Source organism: Scophthalmus maximus, chromosome 14, assembly GCF_022379125.1.
Source record: "Scophthalmus maximus strain ysfricsl-2021 chromosome 14, ASM2237912v1, whole genome shotgun sequence".
Classification (NCBI taxonomy): Eukaryota; Metazoa; Chordata; class Actinopteri; order Pleuronectiformes; family Scophthalmidae; genus Scophthalmus; species Scophthalmus maximus.
Genome location: NC_061528.1, coordinates 440364 through 460917, shown reverse-complemented (window position 1 = coordinate 460917; position 20554 = coordinate 440364). Strand labels below are relative to the sequence as shown.

The 20554-nt window shown below is 42.8% G+C and overlaps 1 protein-coding gene across 11 annotated transcripts in view; it reads left to right on the top strand.

Annotated features, from left to right (window-relative positions):
- The window catches only part of ttn.1 (titin, tandem duplicate 1), a 161136-nt gene that overhangs the window by 45524 nt on the left and 95058 nt on the right, over window positions 1–20554 (top strand). For 4 of the 11 annotated variants that reach the window (XM_047337053.1, XM_047337050.1, XM_047337054.1 and 1 more), the window contains 24 exons: window positions 1458–1748; window positions 2537–2824; window positions 3388–3495; window positions 3961–4243; window positions 4369–4552; window positions 4816–4896; window positions 5651–5918; window positions 8128–8196; window positions 8533–8598; window positions 8769–8834; window positions 9461–9682; window positions 10091–10183; window positions 10330–10419; window positions 10661–11296; window positions 13694–13789; window positions 13952–14044; window positions 14260–14349; window positions 14539–14613; window positions 14803–14892; window positions 15290–15325; window positions 18200–18250; window positions 18984–19382; window positions 19586–19864; window positions 20227–20496. In XM_047337053.1, coding sequence (XP_047193009.1) covers window positions 1458–1748; window positions 2537–2824; window positions 3388–3495; window positions 3961–4243; window positions 4369–4552; window positions 4816–4896; window positions 5651–5918; window positions 8128–8196; window positions 8533–8598; window positions 8769–8834; window positions 9461–9682; window positions 10091–10183; window positions 10330–10419; window positions 10661–11296; window positions 13694–13789; window positions 13952–14044; window positions 14260–14349; window positions 14539–14613; window positions 14803–14892; window positions 15290–15325; window positions 18200–18250; window positions 18984–19382; window positions 19586–19864; window positions 20227–20496 — 4224 coding nt within the window. Of the gene's footprint in view, window positions 1–1457; window positions 1749–2536; window positions 2825–3387; window positions 3496–3960; window positions 4244–4368; window positions 4553–4815; window positions 4897–5650; window positions 5919–6542; window positions 6621–6702; window positions 6730–6973; window positions 7028–7106; window positions 7152–7890; window positions 7951–8127; window positions 8197–8532; window positions 8599–8768; window positions 8835–9460; window positions 9683–10090; window positions 10184–10329; window positions 10420–10660; window positions 11297–13693; window positions 13790–13951; window positions 14045–14259; window positions 14350–14538; window positions 14614–14802; window positions 14893–15289; window positions 15326–16534; window positions 17736–18199; window positions 18251–18983; window positions 19383–19585; window positions 19865–20226; window positions 20497–20554 lie in introns of those variants that run through there. The other 7 variants (XM_047337052.1, XM_047337051.1, XM_047337059.1 and 4 more) reach the window with 7 other exon arrangements.

The window sequence follows — 20554 nt, the reverse complement described above, 5'->3', positions numbered from 1 at the left end:
GTTTCGTGAAAAAGCTAGAAGACACGTCCTACCGTCTGGGCGATGCATTGAGTCTGATGAGCACATACGCTGGCAGTCAGCCGGTGCACGTGAGCTGGATGAAGGACGGGAAGCCAATCTTGGCCTCGTACAAGTACATCGTCAAGACCAGTGATTCCTTGTGCGTTCTGGAAGTCCTGAATAGTGACACAGAAGAAGCCGCTGGTGTCTATTCTTGTCAAGTTTCATACACCACGTTCAGACTCAGCAAACCTCTGACGCTTAGAGTCGCCTTCTCCGGTAGCCAGCGAGTGAACGTGAACTGGAAGAAAGATGGGAAGCTGATCTGGGCCTCGTATCAGTACAATGTCAAGACCACAGACTGCAGCTGCGTTCTGGATGTTCTCTACAGCGACAGAGAAGAAGCTCGTGGAAGATACACTTGTGAAATTTCCAATGCCGAAGGCTCAGATATCTGCCATGCTTACATCACACTAGGTAACACTAACCAGTGCTCGTTGTTCTTATTAACTACTAATGCCAATCAAATAGCCTTTCCACCACCTGCAGCGTTTCGTACCGTCATCTAAGATCCCTCCAATCAATCACGTAGCCTCTCTTCCTACGCATGAAGTCCTCCACAGACTCCTGGGATGCAGCATAGTCATGTAATCTTTAGTCCTCCGCAAGTAAAGGACAGTGTTTTCTGTGACTGACTTCCACATTGCCTCTCTCAGAACCCATACGAATTGTCAAGAAGCTAGAGGATGTCTGCCACGAGCTGGGTAAACTCTTGAGGCTGGAGTGCACTTACACTGGCAGCCAGAGGGTCCACGTGACATGGAAGAAAGACGACAAGCTCGTCTGGGCTTCTTACCTGTACAACGTCAAAACCACCGACGACTCCTGCATCTTGGACGTCCTCAGTGACGTCCAACAGTGACAGAGCGGCATCGGCAGGAAAATACACATGTGAAATTTCCAATGCGGAAGGAACTCCCACCTGTCATGCTCATGTTAATATAGGAAACACAATAACACATTTCCATTTAACTCATTGTCCGCATGTAGTTTTATCGCAAAACCTAACCTCCGGTGTGACTCGTTTCACATTTCTCACGGTCAAAAGTCCTGGATGAGGGTGTTGTTGTGTTTTGGGTTGGCTGGTCCAGTGTTTGTTCGGTTTGGAAATTAAAGGATTGATGCTCAGAGAGCCTGAGCGTCCATGTTACTATGGTCGGGTCAGATACTCTTACTATCTGCCTGAAAAGGGGTTTTGTTGGTGAGAACAAGAGTTTGTTATTAGTGTGAATATTCTGTATTTGTTTGCTTTTGTGTTGCTGGTCATGATGTTGTCGTCTTGTGTGCTGTGCCACTTTGTTCCCCCATTGCTATGGCAACGGCCCGGTGGCCTGGTGGATGATACTTTTTTTAAAAATTGCATCACAATTGAGTTTCTTCCCTTTCTTCACTAACAGAACGTAAAGTCCCTCCAAACTTCACCAAGAAGCCCTCTGAGTCCATGGTGGATTCAGTGGGTAAGACGGTGAAGATGGAGGGCCGGGTGTCCGGCTCCCAGCCGCTCAACGTCACGTGGTACAAGGACAACAATGAAATCTATGCCTCTGACAAATATGACATCAGCTTCAAGAATAACGTTGCTGTGCTGAGTGTCAGAGAGTCCACCGGCTCTGACGGGGGTAGTTACACCTGTGAGGCCTCCAACGAAGCTGGCAAAGCTTCCTGTCGGGTTTCCCTCACCATCGCAGGTATGAGCGTGTCCGTCTGTCCTTTGACATGTTTGAATCATTTATCTGAAACTGGACGATTAGATCTTATTTTGTGTTTGTTCGGTTAAATGACCTTCAGGTAAAATCAGAGGACCCAACACACCTCGAGTCTCAGATCCACATTGTGTCTTCCATCTTGGTTCAGTTGATCCCCCTTAAACAAATCTTTGACATCTTAGGACCTGAGAACATGAAAACATGAGCAGCACACACTGCATCTTCAGTCAACCATCACTTTTATTACGTATCAGATAAAGGTACAATGAAATTCTCATCAACCAGGTTAGGGATCCAGTTTCTTTCTCCTTATTTCATCTAGCTGCCAACAGCTAGTTGGTTTTTGCTAATTACTCAAGTTATTAACAATTAATGAAGAGTCCTAGTTTGGTCATTAACTGGGTAACGAGTTTTACTATTGGCTCCAGCAGTGCAGAGTTGTATAAAGCTGTGTATATTCCTCTGGTCTTCGTTCTCTGAAGGTTCATCTTCCACTAACCTCCAGTGTAAATGGCAGAGTCCTTAGAGACACTATCTCTTGAATTCATAACATGAATTTTTTTCTCCAGAGGGGAAAGGTCTTTGCCCCGGATTCTTCCCCATGTTGGTTAAACAATTTACTATAAGCACATTAAGGTCCATTTGTTTATGATTTGAGTTTTTCTAATATCTTCAACTAACTAGAGGAAGAACAGAAAACCCTTTTTTTTGGTACATGTTTGAAAAACGAGTATCTGCAGGTGTCCCGCTTCTTTCCCGCCCTGCTTCAGAATCTGGAAAAGCTCCCAAATTTGACGTTTGCTTGGAGCCTGTGACGGTCAGCGAGGGCGAGAAGCTGAGCCTCAAATGCCACGTCAGTGGTTCTCCTCCGCTGACCATCCAGTGGATGAAGGACAGGAGGGAGCTGAAGTCCAGTGGAAACACCAGAGTCACGTTTGTTGGTGGGACGGCCTGTCTGGAGCTCAGCCCTGTCTCGAAGGCTGACGCAGGAGATTATCTGTGCAAGGCCAGCAACGCTAGCGGTAGTGACTTCTGCAAGTCCAAGGTCACTGTGCAAGGTAACAACATCAGTTAGTGTGTTGAGCAGAGACATGTCTTCATTTTACTGATTGTTTAAACTTCCTTCAAATTCTTACACTCTTCATGTCAGTTACTTGACTGGTGCGGTTTTACCCAACAAAAGTTTTGGCAAATTGTCAAACGAATCTGATCTTTTGCTCTTTCAGTTGTTTCCTCCATCAAGGAGGTTTGTTCAATGATTGTTTGTCAACAAGGGTTAAAAGCTCCTGAACAGATTTCCAGTAAACTTGGTGGATGAAATTTGGAGCAAGAACGAATTAGGACAAATGTGCGGAGCCAGGAATGTTTGATCTCTTTCTTTAATATTGTGAGACAGAAGGTTTTTTAACAACAGAGAATAATTCATGAAAACTATCAGACACATTTAGTGACTGAATCAATGAGAGAGATTTGGTTTGGGTCCAGATAAGAATCAGAATTTAGCAGATTATCAGCTCATCTGATTGATGAATGAACGTTGGCGACTTCAAATGTCAGGTTTGTGAGCCTGGTTTCGTTGGTTTCTTTCAACATGTCACTCACTTTCATGATTTTTTCTCAGACAAAGGAACCAAGGCCGCCGCCCCGACTGAGGCTGCCGGTGCTGCCGTTAAAAGACTTGACAACCTGTTCTTCGTCGAGGAACCCAAAAATGTTTCTGTCACAGAGAGTAAGTTGAGTGTTGGAAGACGTTTCTGGACCGGAGATCTGCTGAACATTAACTCGTAATGTGACCGTGTCAACACTTCACCAGTCTTATCATGACAATACATGTAATTCATCAGATTTTCAGAAACTATTTAAAATAATAATAATAATAATAATTTGATCATCTATGAAATGATTGGTTGCAGATTGCAACAGACATTATTCAATGTGTTTGTGTGTGTGTGTGGGGGGGGGGTCTGCAGGGATTATTATTATTATTATTATTATTATTGTTATTATTATGAGTAGTAGTAGAATAACAACAACAGAAGAAGAAACAGTCTGTCAGTCATTCGAGGCTCTTACAGAGTTTCATTTTCATTTTAAAATCTCAACATGAAGATTTAAAATTTAATCAAAGTTTACTGCAAAACTACAACAAACCAAAACCTCAATGTGCATCCACGTGTTTTTATTTTTTTTGAAGAGGGCACCGCAACCTTCATCGCCAAGATCGGGGGCGACCCGATCCCGAGTGTGAAGTGGATGAAGGGCAAATGGAGGCAGATCACTCCCGGTGGTCGTATCTCCATCGAGCAGAAGGGCCAGGACACCAAGCTGGAGATCAGAGAGGTCACCAAGTCGGACGCCGGTCACTACAGGTGTGTCGCCACCAACAAGCACGGAGAGATCGAGTCCAGCGCCGAGATGGAGGTCTCCAAGAAGGAGGAGGAGGGAGGACTCGGAGACCTGAGGACCAGGCTGAAGAAGTGAGAGCCGTGGATTTAGTTTAACTGACGTTTGTGTTTGTTTAGAGACAAAGAAATAATCTCTTTATGCTGGTCCTGTTGACAAGAAGACAGCATCTCTGACTGTGTATCTGATGTTGTTCCAGAACTCCCTCCAAGCAGAAGAGCCCCAAGAAAGACCAAGAGGTCAACATAGTGGAGATGCTGAGAGGTCACGACCCCAAAGACTATGAGAAGATCCTGAACGAACACGGAATCCATGACTTCCGAGCAATTCTGCAGGCCATCGAGTTCCTGAAGAGGGAGAAGGAGATTGAGACGGGAAAAGTGGTGAGAGAGAACAACGACTGACACGTGACACATGACACATGGTCCAGAGGATGAAACATCTGTGGAGATTAATACTGAAAATACAGAAGTTTATGATCCAGTTTCAATGAAGTTCAGAATCAAAGGTTCAGATCAATACTAACGTGATGATGATGATGAAGACGATGAAGACGATCAGAGACTGTGTGTATATATATTTATATATATATATATACATATGTATATATATAAATGTATATAAAAATATATGTTTTCTGATGCAGGAGGTGGAGCACGGTGGTCGGGTTGAGGAGGAGGACATGGCCCGACTCATCCAGCAGCTGGAGGGACGCGTTGGCACAGAGGTACTAGAGGAAACGCTCGTTCACCTCTGGAGACAGAGGTCGGAGCTAGCTGGTTAACATGCTAACTTCAACTGAAGTAAGCATGCTAACCAGCTAGCTCTGGCCCGTCTGCTGCTCAGAGGTCAGATTTTAACCACTGGTCTTGGTCAGAGAGCGTCACCATCACCTAGGGAACCACGATCAGCTTGTAAAGATCCAAGTGAACTGTGAAGGTTATTCTTATGTGATAGAGCTTTAAATTTAAAGGCATTTAAAAAAATTCAATATAACAAACAAAGGATATTATATACTGTATACAAAAAAATAATAGATAAATATTACATTTAAAGAATAAATGCAGCCAGTGACGTGTCATGTGTGACGTGTCAGACCTGGAGAGTACATCACAATATCATCTGCATATGACTCAATATGACAATCAGAGCGTATTTGCAGAGATCAACACTTTAAACGATCAGCACATGGATCCTGTTGGAATGTCGTTGTTAAGGACAGAAAAGGCTTTGGTAAACGTTAAAGTTTAAAAAACTGTGAATATATTGATGATTGATCGATCAGATTTGATCGTTGACTCTGGAGTTTGATTTAACGGTTTTAAATACAACGATGACTTTAGATTTAATATGCTGATGTAAAATGTCATATACGTCTTGTTTTAGTCATGATTGTAGTTTTCACATGTGAAGTTAGCGGCGATGTGAGAATGAAGGCGCAGGCACTGATGAACTCGTTAAAGCTGATGTTGACTCCTCAGCCCGTCTCTGTGATGGAGGACATCACGGACCAGACGGCGACAGAGAAACAGAGCGCCTCCTTCGAGTGCCACATCAGGATCAACTACCCGGAGATCACGCTGACCTGGTACAAGGGAACACAGAAACTGGACAACAGTGACAAGTACGACATCGGCAGCGTGGGCGACTGCCACTATCTGAAGATCAACAACTGCCAGAGCAAAGATCAGGGCAACTACCGCGTGGTGTGTGGTCCTCACATCTCCAACGCCAAACTCACTGTCTCAGGTAAGAGTCCAACTGTTCGAACTCCCCGTGCGAAAACACGTGTCGGTCCGTCTTCGATGTGTCCTCGTGTCCCACGGCTTCATCTTCTCACCACGTTGTCAAACGGGTGAAACTCAAACTGAACCCTTTCAACCTGACGTGTTGTGATGTATTGTTCTTGTTCTGTGTTTCTTCATTTTAATGGAGTTCACCACTCTGCCGCCGTCGTGTGGCACAAAGACTCATGGGTGCTCGAAATATAACTTATGACCATCTGACGGCGTAACGAAGAGGACGACGGTCTGTCCACAAACCTCACATTTCTTCGTCATAAGGGTCTGATAGCAACATCTTAGGATGTTATATAGTAAATCGGCCGATATATCGTAACAAAAACATTATTATTAAAAACTAATATCCATTTTGGCTCCCAAATAATCCATATCGGTTGGGCTCTACTTTATACCGCCAAAAACAAAATGGATTTCCTGTACGCAGAGGAAGCTGTCGTCGTCGTCGTTGTTCACATTGTCGCGGCCCTGCAGGTTCACACCTGCTGCTCACACAGACCGACACAAGAGGCTCCTCCTCTTTAACGGCCGTCCTGACAACACCCCGACTTTAACTCTGTCTCCGCTCCGTCAGGCGTTTACTCTGCGATCGCTCTTCCGGAGCCGAAGCCAGAAGCCGGACGCTCAGCGGAGCTCCACCTGTCAGACAAAGGTCCGTTCGATTCCTCAGACACATTCTCAGAGTAAAGAGCTGCAGCAGCTACAGTAACATTTGAAACCTTGTGCCTCCACAGAAATCGGATTAGGAAAGGTTCCTCACGGTGAGTATTACAAAGAGCGAACGCACCTAGAATCACTGACAGTAAAACTGAACATGTCAGAGTTCCAACAGACAAAACATCCAGTTTGAAGGAATCAAACATTTACTAATAAAACACTTTTCATCAGACTTTTATCCTGAAACTGAAATGTTGAGTTTTGCTGTCACCACATTTCTTATTTATTTCTTATTTAAGAGACGTCATTCAAATGTTAACCGAAGTTATTTGTGTAAAAAACCTCCAGACGTCCCCGACGCGTCGCTTCGAGCTGCTGAAACAGAATCGTTCGTTTTCCGAGGTGAGTCGAGTCGAACGTCACGTCACGTCCTCGACGCCGACAACACTCGTCACTGACTCATGTCTGTTTCTGCCTAAAGATTCCTCAGAATCGTTTCAATACGAAGAGAGAACAGAAGTGAAAGGTACAAATGTTTTACTTGATTAAATTTAAAGACTCAAACTAACCGTCGTCATTTCTACGTCTTGCGTGAAGGATCTCTGCATTTCATCCATCAACAGCAGCGTTAAACCATTTCATCATCATCATCATCATCATCATCATCAACATCCTGCCTAATACCTGTGTGAACATTCTGAGCACCTCTTCCTCATCCTCCTAATATCTCATATAAACCTGCCCATGTGACGTGTGCTCTAATAATATCTCAATAATCTAAATTCAAAAAACACGTTGAATCTGTTTTCTGTACAGAAGATGATTCCTGTGAGATTATTCTCAGAACGAGTCGAATCCTCATATGAAAATCAAAATATATGAAATTAAACTTCAAGATAAAGATTTATCAGAATTCCATGATAGAATCCAAAATGTTGAATCAGAATTTCAATTGAAAACAGAATTTTTAGAATTTTCAGAATAATTAGCTTTAATCTCTTACGTCTGAATCCTGATTATTGTTGCCATAATCACATAATTCAGGGATTTAAAGTGAAGAGATGAAATAACTTCATCCCAGAATTTCCCAGATGAAACTCAGAGATCGGAGTTCTGAGATTTAATATCTTACTCTGACGTCAGTGTCAGTGTCAGACCTCAATCACACAGAGTTTCACAGAATCGTCTTCTGTCCAGTACGAATGTAAAACCGCGTCGGTGAACCTCAGGTCTCTAACCGTTCACTGTCCTTTATCGATCTGTAGCTTCTGAAAGTCTGAGAGTTGAAGAAGAAACGGTTTCAGTTCGTTACTTCTCCGCCTCAGGTATCAACACCATGAAACGTCTGTCATTTGTCCTTCATGTCTTCATCTGTTGTATCATCGACTGTGTCTTTACTGGTTGTTGTTCCTTTGTAAATGAATCAGTAATTGTGAGGATGATTAAAGACGTGCGACGTCCTCACGCCTCGTGTTTCTAAGTTCAGTTTTCTCCTTCGCCAGAAGAGAGAAAACCTGTAGAAGAAGTTGTTGAGAGGACTCAGTTCCAGACAGCAGAAGAAATCCCTGAAGGTAGAAACTCGTAGTCGAAGCTTTTGGCTGAAACGCAACTTAGCCGCTGGCCAAAGCTGCTCGCCGGCGTTTCTGTGCGTCCACCTGGTCGACACGCAAAACGCTTCAAACGCTGCTTATAGAAGCTTTTCTTCAACGTTCTTACACCGGAGCTGTTTTTGTTGCAGAAGATCGTTTGGTCATTGACTTTCATGTTTTGTCTTATTCATGTGTGTGTTTCCTGGTCTTTACTCTCTTACGCTCTTATTAATCCTCACCAGCTTCCTGTCCAGTAGATTGTAGCAAGTAGAAGCTTTGTCATCATAGTTTTAATGTGAACTCTCTTGATTCTTGAAGTGGCTGAGGTTTACAGGAGAGCAGAGGAGAAAGAGTCTGCAGCTCCGCCTCCAGCTCCACTCGAAGGTATCTTCTGATTCTGACACATCCTTCTTCTGCCTTGATTATTCAGTTAGGCCTTTTCTTCTTCAGTCATGTTGTCTGTTCCTCTCTGTGTTAACTTTTGTCTTTCTTAACAACTTGATGTGAGAATTCACTGTGGTCAGAAAACTAAGATCCATGATAATGTTTTCAAGTATCTGAAGTAAAGAAGCTGCAGCCTGTCGCTGTCACTCGGATGGAGGAAGCTCCAGCACCTGAAGGTAAAGTTCATGACCAACAACTTTCTTACGAATTCATTGTTTTTGTGTTTGTGTCCTTGAAGAGTTTTCTTTTTCGACTCACATTCTTAAATCTATACATAAAACAGACACACATTTTTAAATTACATCCAAAATCTTCAAAAACATCAGTAAACACAACATTTTTATCAGTTGTAGCTTTGTATATTTGATAGATGAATTTTTTTTTCTTGAAAGTCAGATGAAAACCTGAATTTGTATTGAAATAGTACGAAGTATTGAACATTGTCTATGTTGATTGGAAATTTCAGTTTTATATTCATGACAGCTTATTCATTCATTTATTATTGAACATTAGTTTACAGTAGAATTTGAAAGCATATGACATTTTACATTTTACACACTGAAAAACAAAACACTGTGAACCTCATGTTGAGTTTTTTTTGAGTGATGTTTGTACAACTCGTTGTCTGAAATGTTGCTCTTTGTTGCTGCTCCTTCATTGTGGGAGGATCTTTGTGTTCTTGACTTTGTCTTATACGTTTTTTGTGATTTATGTCTGATTCTCCATCTTTTACTCAGTAAACTCTTAAAGTGTGTGTGATGCTCACAGTAATCTTCCTCTGTTGACCTTGAACAACCTTCAGTATACACCAAACCAGAACCAGAGACAGTTCACACAAAGACAGCTCCTGAACCCTATCAAACCAAGACCACGACAGCCAAACCAGAACTTGTTTCTACTGAGCCCAAACTGATGGTGCAGAAACCAGCGGCACCTGAGCCCAAAGTGGCCAAAATGAAGCCTGAACCAGAAGCACAGAAAGTGGAACCTGTGAAGAAAACAGCAGAAGCTCCTGCAGCCAGAGGTAAAGTAGTAAACACTTGGCTTTACTACTGACTAACTAGAGAGACATTGTGTTAAATGTCTTTCTTGTTGTTTTGTTTTGTGTTGCATGTTTCCTGTAAACCTCTTGATCTGGATCTTTTAGGATTAACATTGTCTCATGGATTTTAAGCCGCACTGTGTTTGGATCCAGCTTCTTAATTGATCCTTCTACACTAACTCTAGTAATGAATGAGGAAAATACAGTGGGAAAGGCAATCTGTCATATGTGTTGCCATATGATTGACTTGCTGTTATTACTCTTTATTGTGTGTGATATGAACTCTTCTTGAAGTTCACTTTGTTCTAAGCACCCGTTAGGACTGTGATGGTGAAGCCTTAGTGGTCACCATGGTACTGAATATGTATTTATATATAATGTCTCTTAAAGTACCAGAACCACCAAAGCCTGAAGAACCTGTAGCTCATCCAACTAAAGCCAAGGTTACTTCTTCAACACCGGAACGTCCTCTGGCTCAAGGTAGTAGTAGTTGACCTGGCAATCTTCATTTGCTCTTCTTTTCTTCTCATGTCATCTTTTAGAGTTCGCTCGTTAAGAGTGCAATCTTTGATACCATGTTAGCCTCGGCTGTTACCTGTAGGTTAAACAATACAAAATCTTCTCTTAAGTACAAGAAGCATCCAAACCAGTGGGAGCCAAAGTTCAACCACCTGCACCAAAGGTTACTCCACCCAAGGCGGAGGCTGTTCACGCTGAAGGTATTCTTAAGATCTGTTTCGTGTAAATGTTTGTTTTATGTTTGAGTTGTTTCTCGTGTTATACGTTTGTTGTAAGTTTTTTTAAATTTTTAACTACTTATCAAGAATCACATTGAAAGTAATGTTTCTGAAATATCGGCTTGAATATCTTTGAACTTAGCACTCGTTAGAGTGTGACTTTTGCTTTTGGGATTTTCTTTCAAAAAAAGATCATCATCTTAAAATTTAATGTTCTTCTAAGTTGTCTCAGAACCAAAGACTCCTGACACAAGAAAACTGCTGGCTGGTAAACCTGAGCCAGAAGTCCCGTTGTGTGTTCCTGAAACAAAACCAGAGGAACAGAAGGTTCTTGAAGAAACAAAGAGGTCAGCACAGCTGCCAAAGAAGGTTCCAGAAGAACCTCAACAGGTTGACAAAGAAACAAAGATGGTTCCTGAAATCCCAAAGAAAATTCCAGAAACATCTAAGTTAGTCCCAGAAATTCAAAAGAAGTTTCCAGAAGAACCCAAACAGGTTGTGGTAGAAGCAAAGAGGGTTCCTGAAGCCCCAAAGAAAATTCCTGAAACACCTAAGATAGTTCCAGTGGTACCAAAGAAGGTTCCTGAAGAACCTAAAAATATTGAAATTAAAGAAATTAATCGGGTTCCTGAGGCTTCAAAAAAAGTTCTAGACACATCAAAACTTGTTCCGGTGGCACCCAAGAAGGTTCCAGAAGAACCAACGAAGACTCCAGAGGCACACAAAATGGTTACACCTCGACCAGCAGAGCTAGAGAAATGTCCTGAAGTTCCACAGTTGGTAACAGAGGAACCAGTGACGCACCACGAAGAACCAACTCCAAAACAAATTCCTCAGGCTAAAAAGCCTCGGCAACAAGGTAGATATGGCTGCAAACATGACAAGTTTGAGCATCTTACTGACTAATTCTTAATAATCTTGATCTTTTAATCTGATATGCCTTCAGCTAATTCTTTGAAAGGTTTGTCTGACTGTGTTCTGTCATGTTCGTTGACTCTTTGTTACATCATGTCAATTATCAAAACAGTTAAACCGAGGGAAACACTACAGGAAACAACAGTGCTAGCTAAACCAAAGCAGGAAGCAGTTACACTCATTGAAGATATGCTTAAACTTACAGAGCAGCAATAAATGTCAGTTTCCTGTAATATGTCTTTATTTGTCCTTGAATCCAGATGAGGTTATTCCCTCTGGAAAAGTGGAAGTCCAGACAAATTCTAAAGAAACTCCACAGCAGATAGGTAGTGATTCATTACAATATAGTTTAGCTCTAGAATGAAGATCATAGTATAATATATATCACACTGAAATCTGTGTTGTTGTGTCTTGATGGTTTTTGTTTTGTGTTGTTTTTCTCTTGGCCACCGCTGAATGGTGCAAATCTTCATTCTTGGGTGATATCTGAAAATGACCTCAGTTCCCCTGAAAACAAACCAAACCAAACCAAAAGACGTATTTGAAGACAGAAACAGAAGGGAGTCATCCCAGATGAAGGATCTTGGAGAAAGGATTTCTCTTGCAGCAGAAGTTGGACACAGACAAGAGGAAATCAGGGCATATGAAAAGGGAGTTAAGCTAAGGGAAAGAGTTGTGAGCGAAGTAAGCACTTTGAACGAAGAGATAAAACAACAAAGCCTTCTTGGAAAGGAAGATCAGCAGGTTTCTACATGGTACAGTGAAGATCAGCAGGTTGAGGAGACTGAGCCACGAGACGACATTGAGTCAGAATATGAAGAATATGAGGCTGAAAAACCAGACGACACTGAACCATGTGGTGAAGAAGACTATGATCAGGAGGATGACGCTGTGATCCTGAGTGCAGAAATGTCTCTGAGGTCTGTCTCTCCATCTGCAAAGGAAATTGCCTATTTGCCATCAGAAATAGACATCACACCTCCATCTGAAATGATTCACCCTACGAAGAAAGAAGTTTCATCTCCTGAGACTAGATTTGCATCCAAAAAAGAGGCTTTCAGGAAAACTGCTCATGGTCAGAAACGCAAGGAAGCAACTCATACGAAGCAGAGAGACATTACTGAATCATTTGTTTCGGTATGTGCTGAGGAAGTCAAAGTCGTTATACCTCAAATCGCTGCTACACCTGAAATACTGACACTACCAAAGAAGTCTGAAGGACCTAAAGACGTCATTCTTTCCGAGACAGCTGACTCCGTAGAAGTAGAAGAAGTTCCATCTGACAGACCCACTTCTTCGCCTCGTGAAGAAACAGTTTTGCCTCCATCTGAACAAGACTTACCCAGAATTCTTCCCGCAACTCCTTCTCATCCTATGGCAGCCATTCCTCTTAAGACAGAAGCAATGCCATCTAAAAAGATTCGGTCTCCAAAGAAAGAAATCCCAAAAACTCCCAAAGCTCCAGAAAATATTAATGTTGAAGAGAAATCAACTCGTCTACCGGAAGAACTGTCTTTTGAAGACGAACTCATCAAATCAACGAGATCAACCCCAACAAGTCACACAGTATCACTTCCAGTTACAACTCAGTTTCCTTCACTTGAGAAAACAGTGTGTCTTCAGGAAGAAATGTTGCTAGCAGAGGATGAATCAAAGAAGAGCTCTCCTGCACTTCACAAAGCCTCAGTTGCTCCTCAAGAAAACGTTGCCTCTGAAGATGTGACCCCATCTAAGAAAACTATCCCTAAAGACGGAGTTTCTCTAACTAGAGAATCTCAGGTTCCACCACAGAAAAAATCTTTATCCCCTGAGCAAGAAACTCTTTTACCCACGAAACCTGCTTCTCACAAACAAAAGGAAGTTGATTCCTCTGAGGAAGCAAGAAACACCGCAACTAAACCTCCGACAAGAGATGATAACAAGAAACCAAAGAAGAGATCAGACGAGGTTGACCGACAAATTCTTCTGACAGGTATTCTTTTGTACTTGAGCCGCACAGGCTCATGATCACCATTCGATCAACCCTCTTCTCATATTTATTGCACTCACACGTCGTCAAATCCCACCGTCAATCAAACCAACAGATTCCCATTTCACACTAATCCTCACATCGTTGCAGTGAGCCATGTCTGTTGATTGTCTTTGAAAGTTATTGTTCTCTTAACATCTTTCATTGTTCAGTTCTTCTTTATCTGTCGTCGGTTGACCTTCTTTCACATCTTTATCCGTTGGTTTGTGCAGTTTGGAGTAATTCATGTCTAAATCCCCTTTTGTTGTTAATAAGTCTTGATTGACCTTCATATTTTCTTGGTCGTGATCTTGGAATCTTGTATTCTCAAAGTTTCTCTCCCAGAGGAGAAGAAACCAACTGTACCAACACCAAAGCCTTCTCCTCCTGCTTCTCCTGCTCCAACTCAGAAAGTTGCTCCTCCTGCAGGTAGTCTCTTCAGTTCCTTGTCTTTGCTTGATTATCATCCGTCCAGTTTTTGGTTTGTGTTGTCCTTATTGTCTCATTTGTATCTTTAATGTTCTCTGTTACTCATCATGTTTAAACTTTCTGTCTTCTTGATCTTGACCTTGGCATCTTGTATTCCCAAAGTATCTCGTCCGGAGGAGAAGAAGCCCTCAGCACCAGCACTCAAACCTTCATCTCCTTCTCCTGCTCCTGCAGAGAGAGTCGCTCACCCTGCAGGTAGTTTCTTCTCTTGGATGTGTATGTTGTTGTAAACTCCATCTCGATCTGTTCATGTTTTCTTTGCTTAATGATCAGTAGGTATCTCAGCAGATATCTCAGTGGTATATCACTTGTTCTGTGCCCAGTCTTGTATTGTTTCAGGTGTCTGTCTGTCTCTTGAGTGAGCATGTTTTGTTTTCTTGGTCATGATCTTGGGATCTTGTATTTTGAAGTGTCTCCTCCAGTGGATAAGAAACCATCTGCACCGGTAGCAAAGCCTTCAGCTCCTGCTTCTCCTGCAGCCAAAGCTCCTCCTCCTGCAGGTAGTTTTGTACTTTGTGTGGGTGTGGCCTAACCATGGCCTTGTGTTTGTATGACAGATCTCTTTCTGTCTGTGTTGTTCACTTTTCTTCATTCGTAACATCTTGAATCTGTCCTCGGCCTTTTTACTGTTGTCTCTTTCATATCTTCTGTCTTCTTGGTCGTGACCTTTGGTATTTTGTACTCTCAAGTGTCTCCTCCAGAAGAAAAGAAACCATCTCCAGCGACATCAAAGCCTTCAGCAGAAAAAGTCATTACTCCTGCAGGTAGTTTTTTTCCCTGCTCAGTCATCCATGTTGTTTAACTCCTTGTTTGTCCTGCCTCTAAGAGATCTGTTGGATCGTAGCAACAGTTTGAATTCTTTAAGTTTGTCTGTTTTGTTTGAGTGTCTGTCAGTTTTTTCTTGTTTGCCAAAGCTTTGCCAGTGATTTTTAATCAAGTTGGCGTTTTTGTAGCTCAAGTTGCACCGGTGGAGAAGAAACCATCTCCTCCAGCCGTCACGTCCGAACCCTCCCGTGTGTCGGAGGAAATTTCTCCACCCGAAGGTAACGTCTCTTCAGTAACTCGTGTTTGTCATTTGCTTTTCAACATTTCTTATATGACAGCTTCAGTCTTCAGACAAAGCAACATGAGCTTTGATCCAAGAAATGTCTTTTCTGTGAAATTCTGTCTAAATCTGTTGGTCTGACATTTGTTTACACTCAAGTCTATTAACAGCTGATGAATGGGGGCAAATGAGCCTTTAAATGTCTGTTTAACATCTCTTGGTGAATCTGGAGTTACTTGACTGTAACTTTGTCACTTGTTGAACTGTCAGACTCACATTAACTCAAGTTAAAACGTCTGTCTTGAAAAAAGTAACCTTCTTTGTATTTGATGTATCCATTTCTGTCATTGTTTGAACTATGTATATTTACATTTATCTTATTGAAATTCTTGCAGACAAGGGACCGGTTTCAGCACCTGGACCGACTAAAGGTATATAGAATATTCCTTTATCTGAAAAACGCAATAAATCTCAATACATATTGCAATGGGTTTTTTTTGTCTCATAAATGACAAAACGTTTTTATTCATTTATTTGTTTAGGGAGTGTGAGTCCTGTGTTGTTAAATGTGAAACGCTGAGCTCTCTGTGTGTCTGTATATTCATGTTATAAAAGATGTATTTACTGCCACCACAGCGCCACCTCTTAAGCAAAAGGGTAAGGTTCCTGTTCAGGAGACAAAAACACCCGATTCGCCTAAGCTGAGGAGTAAATTCACAAGAAAACCCAAAGAGAAGGAACCAGAACCAGAGGCCATTAAGCTGAAGAAGGTTCCAGTGAAACCTCCAGAGCCTGAGAAGGAAGTTTTATCTCATAAAGCCGAAGTGACGAGGCATCACGATGCAGAATTGATGGTTCATGGACTTCACGACAGAGAAGATCGAGAGGTAATAACACTTGGAAGAACAAATCGACTCTTCACTGCAGAGGAGGAGACGGTTCAGTTAGGCTATTTTGAGGAAGCTGAAAGAGTCGTCGCTGTACAAGAAGCAGAGAAAGAAGGTTGGACAAGAACTCCAAAGCCACCTAAAGAGAAGGAACCTGAGGCACCAAGTGTGGATAAGAAAAAAATAACTAAACTGCCAAAGGTAGATGAGCAGAAAGAAACTGTTAAACTAAAACCATTTGAAAAATCAGGGGAACCAGAAGAAGAACATCAAAAGATCAAACTTAAAAAGGTGCCAACAAAGCCCAAAGAGCCTGAGAAGGAAGTCATTACTCAAAGAGTTGACGTGACAAGACATTTTGATGCCGAACTAACAGTTCAGAAGCTTCGGGACAGAGAAGATCGAGAGTTGATAACACTCGGCAGAACAGAACGAGTTTTCACTGCAGCTGAAGAGACAACTGAACTGGGATCTGTGGAGGAACCTGAAAAGCTGCCGGCAGAAGATGAGAAATCCAAATGGATAAGAACCCCTAAAGCGCCAAAAGATAAAGAACCTGAGCCAGATATAACTAAAAAGAAAATTAAGAAACTGCCAAAGAAAGAGGAGGAGAAAAGAGAAGTGACATTGAAACCATTTGAAAAAACTCAGAAACCTGAGGCAGCTGAGCCTCCCAAAGCTAACAAAGAAGGTGAAGCAAAAACAGACACTGAGCGTTCTCCATTCAAGAGAGGCGAGAGGCCACCGACGGAGCTACCCAGTGCTGCCATGAAGCACAGAACAGGTGAAGACGTTCCCGTCACAAGTCCAGAGGTCATTCCTGATGTCGACAAAGAGCAGACAGAAATCCAGCAGCAGACAAAGGTTGATCGTGCACCCAAGGCTGAGGAAACTATACTTGCAGACAAACTTCGTGGAAAACCGAAAGCTACACCAAATAAAGAGAAAGAGCAGTGTCTGTTAAAGCCTTTCACCAAAGTTGTCAAGCCTGAAGAAAAGCCACAAAAAGCATTAGAAGAGAAGAACAAGAAGTCTGTGGAGACAAAAATACCCAGTGAAGCTCCAAGAGATGAAACACTGAGAGAGCCGAGAGAACAGCAGCTTGTACCAGTTGAAAAGACTGCAACAACCAAAAAAGTGGACGAAAAACCTCAAGTGAAAGAAGAACCAGCTGTTCCAGCCAAGAAGCCGAGTCCACCAGGAAAGAAAGAAGCAATCCAGCTGAAAGACGCTGATAAAAAGCTCCCACAAAAACAGACAGACATCTTGAAAAAAGGTGTTGAACTCAAAAAGACTCCATCACCAAGAGTCAGTAAAGACAAGGCAGAAGAAGAAAAGTCCCTCAAACCCATTGAGCAGCTAAAGAAGGTTGAACTTAAAAAGACTCCATCACCAAGAGTCGGTAAAGACAAGGCAGAAGAAGAAAAGTCCCTCAAACCCATTGAGCAGCTTAAGAAGGTTGAACTCAAAAAGACTCCATCACCAAGAGTCGGTAAAGACAAGGCAGAAGAAGAAAAGTCCCTCAAACCCATTGAGCAGCCTAAGAAGGTTGAGCTCAAAAAGACTCCATCACCGAAGCCTAAAGAACCGGAACAAATCCCCACTGAAAAGAAGCCAAATGCTGAAAAACCCAAAAGAATTCTCAAACCTGTTTCACCGAAAGACTCACCTGAAGCCGTAACACTCAGAAAGGTCCCAAAGAAGCCGTCAGCGGAGGAGGTTGCAGAACCAGAACAGCCTGGTAGAGGGAGGATCGCCCTGGTGAAGGAGGTCTCTCCTGGAGGTGTGCAGATGAAGAAGGTCCCCACCGTGCTGGAGGAGGAGGTGTTTGAGATGGAGGGTGAGGAGGAAGAAGAGGAGGCCTGGGGCTGGGAGCTGGTTCCTCCAGACGACTGGGAAGGTGAAGCGGTTGATGGGGTACTGGAGACTCCGGGAATGCCCGGTGGTAAACGAGGTGAGACAATGGCTGGAAATGTCTCCCACATGATGACTCTGGAGTGCCCCACCCCATCCCACCTGAGATGACTCATCTAATCCTCATCACCTTCATATTTAATCACTTGATCCATTCGTTCATCTTCAGCTCTTATGTCTGACTCTTTGTCGATTTGTCCGTCCGCCATATGTCATGTTCACACATGGTCCATCATACAATGTCTGACATCAAATGTCGTCTTAAATCATTCAGTGTTTGTCTTAACCAGTGTTCACGTCCTTCACTGGTCTTGGTCTGTCCATGTCCCATTATTCTTCCATTTGTCAAACTCTTCCTCTTCATCCTCTTCATCTTGTGACGTCCACTCAGTGTTGTGCTGTCAATGTCTTTTATTTATCACGTCTGTCTTCAATCTTTCTCTCAGTTTCCTTGGAAATATTTACGTCAAGAGTGACAAACTCATCTTACTGTTTCTTGTCCAGATGGAAAACCATCAGAGGAGCCGCCGAAGGGCCGAGGCCGAGGATTCGGGGGTGAGAATACACTGACATTAGAGCTAACCTGTACTAACAGTCGTTGGTCTTTGTGTTTGAAGCAATTTCACTTGCTTCATAACTGTTGTTAAATGTAATTTCGTTTTGTTTTGTGTGATAACATTTAATTTGAACCCAGAAGGTTTTTGATGATCAACATCAAGGCTACTTAAAAAACCTCTGGAACCTTTTTGGTACCAACTGACTGAGGTGTTTGTCTTTCATCCAAGTCCACTTGTTTACACATTTCAATACAAAACTGTCCATTTGTGTCAGTACCTAAACTCAGACATTAGTGTGATAACCAGTTATAATCAACAATGACCTACTCTGATATTATGAGTACGTATCTTGTGACCATCAAAATGTTTCCTTTTATGTAGCTTCACAATTACTTTAAGTGCTGTTAAGTGTTAAGTCTTTCTCTTTGTGCGGGATGTTTGTGTGGTTTGTTGTTTTGTTGTTGAGTTTTGTGTCTCTTCAAAGAATCGAAGCTCGTAGAGAGTGACTCTGCATGATTCTTTGTCTGAACAGAATCTTTTATTCTGTCTTGCTCTCACACAAACAATTGCTAAAAACGTGAAGCAGATTTTTACTGAATGTGACTTAATGTCAACCGTGTGACGTTCAATTCATGGTAAGCACAAGACCTTAAAAACATCCCATTGTCCGACTCTTCACTCGTCAGCATATCTGAAACTAACCTGATTAGCTTTTGTATCTGATGTTGCAGCAAGACAAACACCATCACCTGGAGACGGTGGCCGAGGTCGTGGCCTGAGGCCAGGTGGAAAAGGTCCATCGCCTCCGGAGGATCCCTTCGGAGGGTTCAAGCTGAAAGCCGTCCCACTGAAGTTTACCAAGAAGATTCAGGACATCGTGTTGCAGGAGGCCGAGTCCATCGGTTCATCTGCTGTGTTTGAGTGTGAGGTCTCACCTTCCACTGCCATCACCTCATGGATGAAAGATGGCTGCAACCTGCGTGAGGACCCCAAGCACAAGTTCACGTCTGATGGAAAAGATCGCAAGTTGGCCATTATTGACGTCCAGCTGTCCGACACTGGTGAATATACCTGTGTGGCCAAGAACGCTGGCAAGGAAGTTACGTGTACGGCCAAGCTCATTGTTGAAGGTAAACTCACCAGGATTTTTTTTATCCAATACAAACACTAATTTAAGAAGTTTGACTGAATTGAATAATAAGCTTTTTGTAGGCATCAAACCGTAAACACACTCAGGTATCAGGTATGGTCGTGGCACCAGTGTGGGCGAACCTCTAATCATACCAACACTTTACTCTATTGTCTTTTTAAACCGCTTCTTCTGTCTGTGCAGAGCTGCCGGTCAAATGGTTGAAAGAGCTGGAACCAGAGACGTCGTGTATGAAGAGTCAGCCCATGTACCTGACCTGTGAGCTGAACAAGGAGAGAGACGTGATCTGGAAGCGAAACGGCGCACTCCTGAAAAAACAGGCTGGAAAAGTGGCCATCAACATCATCGGTATGCAGCACGCTGTGACCATTCAGAATGCCACCGACGAAGACTCCGGCGCCTACACGTGTGAGGTGGACGGACAGGAGGACATCAAGACCACGACAAATGTCAAAGTGATCGGTGAGATGAGCTGAGACCATTCACACTGTCACATCACGACACACTCAATCAGCTGCTAGTCAAACTTTCCCCGACTCATTTTTTTCGCGCATCGTTTAGATTTTGAAAAGCTTTAGATTTCGTCTGATTCATAAAAACTGACACGTGACAGGGAAACGATGTGATAAATGCCAGAGGAAGGTTGTTGAAGTGAGTCTATAGCAGTTGCCATGGAGAGGTTGGTTTACAAAGTCAAAGATTTAAGATTAACATTTCCCCCAAGTTAAAAACATCCCATCACCTTGAGCAGAGATTACAAACATGGATCGAACAATTGAGTCGTCAGAAAACTGTCCTCAACAATCTGAACTCTCTGTCCTCAGAAATCATCAAAGACTGGCTGGTGAAACCTCTGAGGGATCAGCACGTCAAACCAAAGTCCAAGGCCACGTTCAAGTGTGAGCTGTTCAAGGACACTCCCAACTGGAAGTGGTTCAAGGGAGAAGAGGAGCTTCCACCTTCTGACAAGGTCGAGATCAACAAAGACGGAAAGGACGTGACGCTGAGCATCAACAACTGCCAACCAGAGGACGTGTCGGACTACACCATCCAGGTGGAGGATCGCAGATACACTGCCAAGCTCACACTGGGAGGTGAGTGTGTGACAATCACATCGAAAACCATCAGGTTTGTGTCCACACAGCTAAAACG